Source organism: Onychomys torridus, chromosome 6, assembly GCF_903995425.1.
Source record: "Onychomys torridus chromosome 6, mOncTor1.1, whole genome shotgun sequence".
NCBI classification, from domain to species: domain Eukaryota; kingdom Metazoa; phylum Chordata; class Mammalia; order Rodentia; family Cricetidae; genus Onychomys; species Onychomys torridus.
In genome coordinates this window covers 86,088,312-86,101,215 of record NC_050448.1, presented here as the reverse complement: position 1 = coordinate 86,101,215, position 12,904 = coordinate 86,088,312, and the positions used below count along the sequence as shown (strand labels likewise).

The window sequence follows — 12,904 nt, the reverse complement described above, 5'->3', positions numbered from 1 at the left end:
TTGTAAATGTTTGTTTCATGAGAATGTAGAGCTCAAAAACCTGACTTAACACAAAATAAATCATAATTCTAAGGTAATTCACAATATTTGAAGAAATTTTCATTTGTCTCAATGACAAAGTTTGAGATCTCTTCATAGTAATAACCCAGAATCCTCATTGCCAATACTATAAATTCAGTTGTAATTAAGTTAAACTCCTCAGGGCTTCAGTCGATTTGTTGGTTATATGATTTTATTTGCAATTTTAGCAACAGAACCTCACAATCATTCTATTTGAAAGCAAAGAAAATTGAGAAACAGAAAGTGATAGTAACCTGGCCAAGATCTCACAGCATGGGAACAGGGAAAAGTACAACAGCCCTGAACTCCCTTGAGTTCAGGAGACCACCTGAGTGCCTCCAGCTGGGGAAAAACAGGTCTCCCAGCTCCAGCTTAAGCTTTGCACACTTGTAGAGCTTCAGAGATTCAAACATCCTGTCTAAGAGTGTGTGGGACTCCAGGAAATGTTCTATTGGCTTTTCACTATGCAAAAAAAAAGTTACCTTGACCTGCCAACAAAGTTGCAATGGCAAATATACATCTCAAAGTTTATCTTTGTGGAGATTTATTTGGGAGTGTGAAATTTATTTTTGTTTCATGACTGTTCATCTACCGTACATAAAAGCTATGTGATCATGCCCAGCAAATACAAAGTTTAAGGACTCATCTCAAAGCAGGATATACATAAATAAGTTAAGGCACTATCCCAAATCGTAAAGCAAAACTACCTTTAAATGAGTAAAGTGCATCCATATTGCACTTTAAGATGCTCAGCCATTCTCAGATATTGAGTGTAGCAAATAAACCCATTTGAATAATTTAAAAGAGATTTTACACTGATGGAATATTGATTTATCCTTGATATACACGCTTCTCACGGCATTCATTAAACCATCTAAAAATGCCCTAACAAATGGAATCTCCATTATGATCTGTTACTGGTGAAAGCATGTTGTCTTATTTTCTTGGAAGAGTTCAGATGTTTTCCTCCCATACCATAAAAACGAGGCCATGGAAGGCTGAGCAAGTAAATAAATGGCCCTGAAACAGGCATATTTGCCAAAGCTTTTCATTAATGGACATCTTCTGCTAAGTAAGTGAATGCATCTAAGTAAGTGACGCTCCTGTGTTGATAACCTCTAAGCCATGCAAAGTGTCTCCAGCCTGTGTGTTGTCTTGTTTCTACAGAGTGTTATTGTAACCCTTTGGGCTCAATCCATGATCGTTGTAATGGCTCAGGATTTTGTGAGTGTAAAACTGGAACAACAGGGCCTAAATGTGATGAGTGTCTGCCGGGAAATTCCTGGCACTACGGCTGTCAACGTAAGTAACTGTGGGAGCTGCCCTCTGCCTGCTGCAGCATGGCTGATTCTGCTTGTCTAGGCTGGTGTGTGCAGCATCTCAGAGCAGAAAAAGACCCAACCAGCTGACAAGCTCCAAAGGCTGCTTAGTGCCTGAGCCCGCATGCAGGAGAGTGATCTGTCAGCCGTCCAGCGGGCTTCCCTGAAACTTGTCTTCATCAACTCTATTGGCTAGTGCAACCTACATTGAAATAGTGTATGGCAATGCATAGACCTGGTCAGACCATAAATTAAGTAGCACAATAAGGAACCCGGCTTGGAAATCCTCACCACAAAATGAAGTGCGATGTGTATGTGGTTAATATATTTCCTGAACTGAAGGCTACCCTGAAACTGCAGAGGTCATAAATCCAACAATATCTACATAACTTATAAACACACTTGCCATCATGCCCATCACTGAATCTTAACCTGGGTCCTGAAGGTAATAAATCTAAGGCATATTGAAGTGCTTAAGTAAAGGAAATGACAGAAATCAATATGGATTTTAAGACATCGGGGGTTAGGTTCCACACAGGGAGCCTTAGACAGTTGCTATTGGGTTCAGCCTCATCCCTCTGTAGACTATCAAGTCTTCTAAGGAGCTTGTCAGCCAGGTGACATGTGGGTGTGTACATGGAATCGAAATGTTTAAATCAGAGCAGACACTTCCTGCCCTCACTGTAGCTTTTTTCTGCCTTATAATTTTGCATTCACTTCCCTTCCCATGTATATAAACTTACGAATATGAAAGACCCACAAACCATGTCCTCTGAACAAAGCAAGGCACAGAGGTCATTTCGGTTGTATTGCTGTTGCTATCTCAGCAACAACAACAAAAAAAAGATAAAGAAATATATAAGAGAGATTTCAGCAGATGATTTTTATTTAACCTTAAATGTGAAGGACATTATCACTTGAACATACAATTAATGTCAAAATTACTAAGGAGGTACTTTCCAATTTTTATGGTCTTTGGAAGCAGCTGGGTATTCTTTAGTTGCAGAACATCTCAATCCACACAACCTATCTGACAAGACTTAACAGCCCTGTGTCTACCCTATTAGACAGCACAGCTATAGTTCTGTGTGCTTATTTCTCTTTTGAATGAAATGGCACCATGCAGGAACTATCTAGAGGCAATTTCTACAAGAAGTTATGTTATTTCTACAATACAATCATTTTATTTTCTATATAAAATTAAAGATGGTCAGTACTATCACAATAACTACTAGCATCCGATTTTACTAGAACTACGTTCAGAAATTAATCTGATTTTCTATCTGCCACTCATGTAGTTTCTGGGTTGCTGGCAGCTATATTTATAAGTAACATAAAATGACATTCTATGAAAAGAGGCACTGTAGCAATAAGCAGAGACATTTGGCATTGCGTAGGTCAATGTTAGAATGGGTATCAAGAGCTGGACAATGAGAGAAACACTGAAAGGCACTCAAATAGCCATAAGTCAAGCAACATACTTTCACAGTAGCTCAAGATAAGGCCAAGGATTAAAAGTCCTGCCTGCTGTAATTTTCCAGAAAGCACTTATCCTAAAAACCACATGAAGAAGCAGTCCATCAGTCCTAAAGCAGATGGACATGAGTCTCAGAGCTGGCCGTCAGTCAAAAGCAGCAAAGGAGAGGCAAGTGCCAAGGTAGAAACAAGTACCAAGATCAACATATAAAGAGTAGAGAGATTGTAGATGAGATGAAATCCTCAGAGAGAAAGTATAATAGAAAATATTTGTTTACGTTTGTTTGGGACAGGGCCTCACTATGTAGCCCGGGCTGGTCTTGAACTCATGATGTTCCTGCCTCAGCATCCTGAATGCAGGTATTGCAAACATGTGCCACTATGCCTGGTGCCTAATAAAGTCTGGTGAGCCCCCCAACCCCCCCAAAAAAAGAATGGGTCCTGGAATGTAGTAAGGGTAAGACTTGGCTGAGGATACAAATTAATCTTATCATAAAGTCATATAACCCATCATTCAGCTACTCTTCCCTAGTGATTAGATTACTGTAAGAAGTCCTATCACCTGAGAGTTCCTTCTGGGAACAGAAGGCTGGATTTGAGTCTCTGATATATAATTAACAAAACCCTCTGTGCCTCAGCTCCCATCAACTCTAATGCTTTTATGTGCATCACTGGCTATGAAAATATTAGAGTAGGTATTAAGTACCCCCTGAAGTATGGGCATTGGGTTAATGTTAGAAGCTTCAAGGATGTAAATAGATAGCTGCTGTGACATAGGTCATTGTGTTGAGTAACAATTATGATAGAATGAAATCAGAAGTAAAGAGATGTGCACATGGAAACTTATTACTGATGATGCCCAAAGGGGAGTGAGGCCCCTAAAATAAGAGACCCATGAGTTAACTACTGAAGAACTAATAGGAGCAAGTGAACAGAAATGCATGAGCCAATGTATTGTCTGAGAAATATCAAACAGTCTTCATGTGGCTTGAGAAGTGTGTGTGTGTGTGTGTGTGTGTGTGTGTGTGTGTGTGTCCTGATATGTCTCTCTCTCTCTCTCTCTCTCACACACACACACACACACACACACACACACACACGTGTGTGTTCACATGAACATGTCTGTGTATGACATGAAATAATATTTTTAAAGAAAGAAAAGAAAAATAGAAGATAGATTATGTGATTTCTTAAATTCTAATCAAGGAAGTTTCATGTCCTCATGGAAAAGAATGGAAGTATCATATAGGAGAGATAGAGGACTCAGCACACGCTTTTAAGGAAAGGTTTGTAAGGGTGAGATTTCTTTTTGGGGACATTATTCTTGCACTTCATTAAAGGAAGGATTGGAATATCTCAGGACCAGATTTGACATATATATTTAATATATTTCAAATTTACTTTTGAACACACAAGTTTTTGCTTTTTGGATTTTTTTTTAACTTACTTTGAAAGCTTTTTTTTTTTTTTAACCAAACCCAGTATTTGAAACAGTATTATTGCCAGAGAAATTAACCTGACAACAAGAAAAGAAAACCAAGAAGGAAATAGAGTAGGGCTGTCCATGAAACCTGTCTCAGTGATGAGTGAGAATAAATACTGTAGACACTAGAGTTTGGGAGGCTCAGGCACATGGCTATAGTTCTCTTAACACCCAGAAATCTTATAGAAGGTTCAACATGGAGCTGAAGTCCAAAAGGAATTGAACTTTAAAACAGAAATAACCATGAAAAAACAAGGAAGGAATGAAATTGTAACAATGTCATTTATATCCTGTGAATGAAGCAAAATGTACTCCTTGGGTGATTTCTTGAATCCTACAGACTGTTTTGAATTCCCTAGGAACCACTTAGATTTTTTTAAGCCTGGATCTGCATATAACAACAGGGTTAGTGATCAGACCATACATGCAAGCCAATTGTGATAATTCAAGGGAAATGATAGCTGTGGCCCTTATGATATATAACAGGAATTAAATAGTTATTGTTTAGTTCCCATCACATGTTGATCAAAAAAAACTAGATAAAAGTTCATATTAAAAAACACATTGTACACCTTACAGCTAGACTGACCACCACTAATGGATTACAATGATGGTGTAGGGACTTCTAAAAGCCCCTTAGTTAGATTTAGGGCTAATACAAGAGACTGAAGTAAATCTTATTCTAAAAGTCTTTCTGTGTCATCTGTGAACTCTAGTTTCACCTGTAAACTTTCTGTCAAAGAACTGTCCATCAGTTCTGTGCACCATAATGTGTGTATTCTCTCCTGGAAAAATATGAAACAACTAGAAATCACAATACTGAATAGCCTTTAGAGAGTGAAACAAATAATCCAAAACCAAAATATAAGCAGGAAGATTTCAGCCAACTATGGTGGCACACACCTGTGATCCCAGTACTTGGGAAGTAGATGCAGGAGGATAAAGAATTCAATGTCATCCAAGGTTCATAGAGAGTTCAAAGATATTCTTGGCTATATAAACTCATTACTCAAAAAAAAAAAGAAAAAAAAAAAGAACAAAGAGGAGGAGGAGAAAAGAATTCGTTTGGGGTTCAGTAAGATAAAGGTTAGTTTCATGTGAAAGTTGTCCAAAAGAAAAGAAAAAGGAAGGAAGGAAGGGAAGGAGGGAGGGAGGGAGGGAGGGAGGGAGGGAGAAAGGAAGGAAAGAAAGGAGTTTGAGAATAAAGAAACAACTTTAAATAATAATGTTTTGAAACCACAAGTCTCAGCTAAATCACAGAAAACAAAGCTGAAAAAAGGAAGCAGAGTAATGCTTCCTATAGCATATGAAGGGTTAATTCAGTCCCAGCACCAAGTAGACTGGGTATAAGTTTGAAATGTGTTTCACCTAAGTAGACTGTAAATCTCCACATTAGAATGAGTAACTCTAGTGAGAGATACGTCATGTTCCAGGAGGACACATAAAAGTTTTGTAAAAATTGCACATTGTCTATTTAAGTTACCAAAAATCATAGCTTATGTTATGTGAAATCACATGCCAGAAAGTAGGTTCTGAGAAGGTATGTGCAATTGGGGAAGACCCACTTTATAGGTCCTGATATAATAGCCATCAGGACCATTAGCTTTCAATGCAAATATTTAATAGGAGGGTATCTTGAAGATGGAATCCAGATTTTGCTTGGAGTAGGGATACACAAGGATAAAGCCTACTTCCAGGAAATACTTGGATTAGAAAGAAGAGATGTATTGCAAGAATATGTAGACTTGGAGTACAAATTAGAAAGACCAGACAGTGAGATGTTCTTTAATCAAGACAAAAGACTGTATGGAAAAGGCATTGTGAAAGTGAGAGTGTAATATCAATGAAAGATCATTTAAGCATTTAAGAGGGAATACTGTCTTATGTAAATTTAGAACTTTTAAATGCTCTTTTACTTTCCAATACAAGTGAATTAAAATGCCAAGCTATCTGATTAAAAAAAAGTATTCTGCTGAAATTGTTGACATATATTTATGCAAAGTTTTCACCAAAAACAGTGAAAGAAGTTATGTGGGTTCTGTTGCTATTGTTTTGGGTTTTTTCTTTATTTATTTTATTTTGTTATGTTTATTTTGAGATAGGGATCTTATGCTATAGCCCAGGCTAGCCTAGACATAAGCATGTAGCTCAGACTGGTCTCAAATTCAGAATAATCCTTCTGCCTCGTTGTCCAAGTACTAGCATTATAAAGATTATCATGTCCCTGTTACCAGTTGGTTAGTTGATTGGGTAGTTGGTTGGTTGGTTTTGTTTGTTTGTTTGGTTTTGTTTGATTGGTTTGTCCTTAAGCGGAGCCCTCCATCCTGAACTGTAGAGCTGGTCTGAGGATAAAGCCAATTAAGTGGTAAATGCCATGAAGGATTCTTTTTTGTGGCCAAGAATAGCAAAAGTAAGAGACAAACATACAAATCAACTTCTTGACATTGTGGACCTGTCAGGTTATCCAAATAGAGCAAAACAATGAGGGAGGAAAAGGCCAATAAAAGGAAGGGAATGCATGTCTTTTTAGAGACTGGGCCAAGGTTTTCCAGGATTTCAGATATTGCCTCTCTTCTGCTTCTTGCTTTGTTCTTTCCAGTTGTCACCCTGACAACTGTCAATTATCAAGACACTGAGGAATATGTCATTTATCATTCAAATTATAAGGAAGAAAGGGATGTCTGGACTACTGGCAGCCATGTTGGATCCAATGCACCCGAAAAGCAACTTCTGACCTACAGGAACCCTGTCCCTACAGGCAAACTGGACTACAATGTGGTTGAAGTTTAGTTAGGTCACCAAGTCAGAACTCAGAGTAACATACAAGGTTAAGAGATGAGAGTATGGAGATGCCAGAGTCACACAAAGGACTAAAGGCTTCTAAAATCTCTTGAACTGATGTCCACAATATTGAAAAAAATTCATAATATTTTTGACAAAATTGATAAGCCCTTTTAAAATGTGCATGTCTGGAAAAAGGAAGCTTCATAATCAAGCATCTCACTCACTCACGTGTTTCCAGTAAGTGTTCATTTAGTCCTTACTATATGTTGACACTCTGCTGCACACTTGGGCTAGAAAATAAATTGTAAAAACCCAGATGTTAGGGAACCGTTTGAACAATCATTTAGCTGGCAGAGATGCCGAGGTCCCAGATGATGTCTGGATTTACCCTAGAATATTATGTATGCCAAAGGGGACAACACAGCTTTAGCTGAACAAAGGCCAAAGGTTATGATCCTACTAAAGCATACTCTGAAAATCTAGTCTTTATAACACTCCAAGCATAGCAAGGTGGGGATGCAGGAGAGCTGATCCCTTGATGTTTCCACATGAAGAGTTGAAGTGTTTGAGTAAACGTATAATTTGGCAGATTTCAGATGTCAGCCAGTGTTTATAACTTTTCTCACTGCTATTACAAAATACAAGACAAGAAGCAATCTAAGCAAAGAAACGTTTATTCGGGTTTATAGTCCAAGGGGAAGCATTTCCTCATCATAGGGGAGATGCACAGCGGGGACAGGAGGCCAGCCAGTCCCACTACATCTGCATTTAGCAAGCAGAGAGCCAACAGGAAGTGTGACAAGCCATAGAACTTCAAGGCTCCCACCAATGAGTCACTTCTCTCCAGTTAGGCTCCACCTCCTAAAGGTTCCATAACCTTCCCAAACAGTGCCACCAGCTGTTAGTATTCAAACACATGAACCTATGTGGAACATTTCACATTCAAACCACAACTCAGGACCTTGAGGCTGTGATGAATCAAGTAGACCCTTTGGTTAATGGGAACAGGACAAGGAGTGTGGGTAAAATTAAAGAGACTGCTTTCCACATAGCATTTTCCAACAGCACTTATCTCTAGCTGCCTGAGGAGACAGGAGATATACTGAGAAACAACAGATCCCCTGGTCTGTGGGAAAGTTAAGACAAATGATGAATGTGTCCTTTCTAGTGATGGTTCTGGACAATAGAGATTCTAATGATGATGTCTCAGAATTTCCAGCTTTGATTTCAGACCAAGTCTATGGGAGGGCAGGTATGCCGAGAATATCAGTCTGGTTTTCTCTAGGCACCGTGTTCGGCCACTCAATCATCCTCCATACTCTAATCATTCCTCACTTATGTTCCCCAGAATTTTCTCTCACACGACTCGTGTTATTTTCTATTAATTTTCTCACACAATTTATTTTGATCTTATTACTTTCCCTCCCCAACTCTTCCCAGTTCTTCCCTATCTCCCTACACGCCCAACTTCATGTTTTCACTCTCTTTCTCAAAAACAAAAATGAAAATAAAAACAAACAGAAACATCATAAATTATTTGTAATCCTTTGAAAGTCAGTAACTAAGAATTTATCCTCTCATTATTTTCTGATAGCTTCTGATCACAAATCTGCTGTTATAATTCAGGAGGTTTTCTTCTTTTTCTTTCGTTCTTCTTTATTTCATGGAGACTAACCTCTGTGGGCCTGACAACTTGTGATCACAAAGATATTAAGACAATGTTTCCAATTGCTTCTGTGAGATGAAGATTATACCTCCCAAGACAAATACCTTGAACCTCACTTGTAATTTTTCAATTGCCTGTAGTTGATGCCTCGTCCTATCTGCTGTGTTACATTAAAATGTCCAGTTCACATTTCACCAGATGACCTCATGCATTGAATCTGTTGACAGGCAACATGTCACCTAAACGAGGAGGTGTCTGTCATGCTTGAGAGCATTCACAGTCTTAGACACGAAATTCTACTCATTTAACTCTTTCATCCCTATTACCGAAAGTTTCATTTTGCCAGTAAAGTGTATGGCTCAATGGATCTAAACTTCTAATTTCCTTCCCACTAACTTAAACACCAGCATCTTTTCCCTTGCTGAGTCCCACATACATAAGAACAATGAACAGTAAATACTCTGAGAGAACTCTCGGTGCCCCTGCCCAACTTCTCTGTGTGGAAAACAGTGCTCTTTAAACAACCATTCAGAGCCTCTCAGAGGTCATTGAAAAGAGAAAATATTAGGAAAACAGAAGATAGGAAATGGCAATGTCTAAGCATTACAAATATGCTGGGTCATCCTCCGGGGGACCAAGGCTCATTTTATCAGCTAGAAGAGAAAGTTCAGGGCTGCCCCCAGTTGGGAAGTTTCTCCTGATTCAGCAGTCATGCTAAGAGCCATTGCTTTCCAGTTGCAGTTCTTGTTTCCCCTGATACTTCCTTTTGATTTGGAGTTGTTAGACAAAGCCCACCTACCTCTACCATATAGAGACCAGGTACAACCCCTGAGTGATAGGGCTATGGTGTCCAGAATTATGCTGGGGAAAGGAGCCTCCACATACTAATGGCTCCATTCAAAGGAGCCATAAGAGGCAAATACTGACGTGGCCAGCGTAGTGGGAGCAAGTGGTTCAGAATGTACTCAGTGTAGGATTATATACTAAATGGGTTCAAAACCTGCAATTCTTGAATTATGAAAGCTCCACATGTGACAAATACAGATAGAGAGCAATTTCAAGCATTTTCAGTATTGCAAAACAGGCCTACTAGGCAGTGCCTCTGCTACCTTGTGTCTAAAGTTCTCATCTACAGATCAGACCTTAGCCTACTGATTTGAAAAATCATGCTGGCTTTCATCTTTGTTGGAAGAGAATATTAATAATGCAAAGGATGCCCAAATATAAGCATTCTATACCACCAAACTATCCAAGTTTAACAATAAAAGCTCTGTGAGCTGCCAATATGCCTCAACAAGTACAGGCTCAGTTGCTTGGAAAGAACTACAGCCAGGTCCTGTCTGATAGGTGATCAGAAGGCCAAGTGGAAATGAAGAGTGTAGCACTGCCTTTACTTTAAGTAGAACAAATATAGGGTTTCACCTTTGTCCATTTTTTTACACACTAATGAATGCATGTTTGAATGTGTGTGTGTGTGTGTGTGTGTGTGTGAATGATGAGAGAGACAGAAAGTACCAAAAGCCTATAAGGCTGTATATTAAAAGATAAGATCTCAGAAGTGTAAACAAATAAGCCCAACAGCAACATGATCACCCACCTTGAAACCTGAAGAAGCAAATCGCCATTGAAGTAGAGTCAGTCCTCAGCACTCATAAGTGCAGAACTGAAGTTTGTTAGAGACCACAGGTGGTAGAAAGAAGGGTTCTTGCTACTCAGATTGCAAGAGTCAATGCAATTCATGGAAATGACATTTACACCTGAAGTCAGGGGTTTTTCAAAAAGCTGTGTGGTATAGTGTGTGTGTGACATGGAGGGAGTAGGGGAACAAAGAGAGACAGGAAGGGAGAGAGAGGCAGGGAGAGCACACACATACATGAGTTGCATGTGTTCAGAGATCCAAGGGCCTCCTTAGGTGCTAGTCCTTGCCTTCTGCCTTATTTGAGACAGGGTCTCCTTGTTTATGGCCATAGAAGCCAGCCTAGCTATCTAGAGGGCTTCTGAAAGGTCTCCTAACTGTGCCTCCCATATTGCAGTAGGAGTGGGTAGGAGTACTGAGATCAGAGACCTGTGCTATGACAGCCTGGTCTAAGTGGGCTCAGGGGATTTGAACTGAAGTTATCCTGCTTGCATACCAAACACTGGAGTCAAGACTCTTGCTTCTGGGTGTAACTGTTGCTACTTCTCCACAGGATATACTCTTATGCCCCTTACCTCTCTCAGGGCCGTCCATGACACTATCACATAGGCTTGAATAGTCAAAGCACCTTCCAGGTCTGAAATTGCATGATCATGAACTCTCACAACAATGGGTCTGCACTGTGTGTACACACATCAATTTCTGATAAGAACCATGACTATTTTAAGATAATAAAATTGTATAAAGCCATTTCTGGGTATAGGGAGCATTTATACATTATCCCCTTCTACAAGGGAGGTAAGTATTTTCCTCATTCTATAGACAGCAAAGCTGAGAATTAAAAGGGTCATTTCCCAACAGAAACATTTAAGTAGCACAGCAGCTACTAATGACTGTTGGTGGTTATGTTTATTTTGGCCTTTTATAAGGTTTTGTCATTTTTTACTTCACAGATTGAGAGAGAACCTTTGATGAGTTCTTCCATGGATGAGCAAAATTTTGCTCTAAAGACCTAAATAATCCCCGTGGTAAACTCTATGGGCCATATATCTGGGTCACAACCACTAATCTTGGTGTCAGCATACATCTCAACAACACTCACATTTAGAAGGTGATGATGTCCCAAATAAATGTTATTCATTGAACTGGAATTTGACTCTTACATGAATTACACATGTGAAAAATACTATTTCTCTTAATTTTCAATTATTTAAAAAGTATAAAAACAATTTTTTTTGCTTAACCAGTAAAAAGGAAGGCAGACTGGGCTTGACCTTACAACCACAGCTTGATTTATTTCGAACTCAACACAACAATTGCAAAGAAACAGATGTGCTAGCAAATTAAATGGAGAGAGTGTGAGGCAAGAGGTGGGAGATATAAAAAGAATGACTTTTTATTAAAATATTGACATGGCTATCACGGGGGGCGGGAGGCGGGGGCGATCTAACAGGTTCATATTTACAAAGCCCTAATTGACCTTAAGAAAAAAAATGTTAGGATTCCCAGAAACATGAAAGCTTTGACCATTTAATTTCCAGGATGAGATCACAGACATGGTCGATACCAACTGTTTAAGGGCCTTAAGAGCCAGCCAAGCCAATTTAGTATCAATTTAGTACAATCAGCAACTAATGAAAGAGAAGTCAGTGTGGCCATAATATAATCAGTACTGCTCATGTCAGAGGGAAGAATTATTCTGCTGCATACTGCAGGAAGAGCCCATCACCTTGAATATAGCAGAAAGCACTACTAAGAGAATTACACTAATAATACAAGGCCCCAATGCCAATGGCACAGGAAAAATACATTTATAATATGTAAAGGATGTAGTTTTTTTTTTTTTACCATCACCTTTAATATTGCCAGTAATTACCCTTAATTCAGTGCATGTCAGTGCTGTGAACCCATATGCCTTCTGCTTAGATTCCTTTTTGAGTGTGACTGAGCCTATTAAACCCAAGACCTTTTATATTGCCCACAGGAACAATGTCACGATTCACCCATATTCAAATGCACAGATGATTTTCACCCCATCTTTTGCACATTTTCTGTTTTTAAGAAGTATGATAAATATTTAGTTATCCTTTGCTGAATGTGGGAGAGACCTGTATAAATACAGAATTATAGCAGTAGGTATAATTCAGAAGGCCAAAAGATCACGTATGTTTTCATGGATAATTATGAATAATTTTTATGTTATATTTTAAGAATTCCCCTATTATATAGCATTGTAGGGAGAACATTGTACTGTGCACTTACTTTAAAAAAAATAAGGAGGCATGAAACACCACAAAATGGTGAAATGTTAATGTAATTATTTTTAAGAATTACAATTAAATATTTTAAAACAGTACTTTAACTTTACTTAGTTCATGTGTCTGTGTTATCATGAAATGGGTAACCACTCTATTGTCCACATGGGGTTTGTTCAAAAACTAAGTTTTGTGGAGTATCTGTCCCAAAGTAACCTAGTGATT

General features: G+C 38.7%; 1 protein-coding gene across 8 annotated transcripts in view; it reads left to right on the top strand.

The window, feature by feature from the left end:
- The window catches only part of Ntng1 (netrin G1), a 341,164-nt gene that overhangs the window by 291,483 nt on the left and 36,777 nt on the right, over positions 1–12,904 (top strand). For 5 of the 8 annotated variants that reach the window (XM_036189638.1, XM_036189640.1, XM_036189643.1 and 2 more), the window contains one exon: positions 1,228–1,362. The exons of the other annotated variants lie outside the window; for them this stretch is intronic. In XM_036189638.1, coding sequence (XP_036045531.1) covers positions 1,228–1,362 — 135 coding nt within the window. The remainder of the gene's footprint in view (positions 1–1,227; positions 1,363–12,904) is intronic. 8 annotated transcript variants of the gene reach the window in all.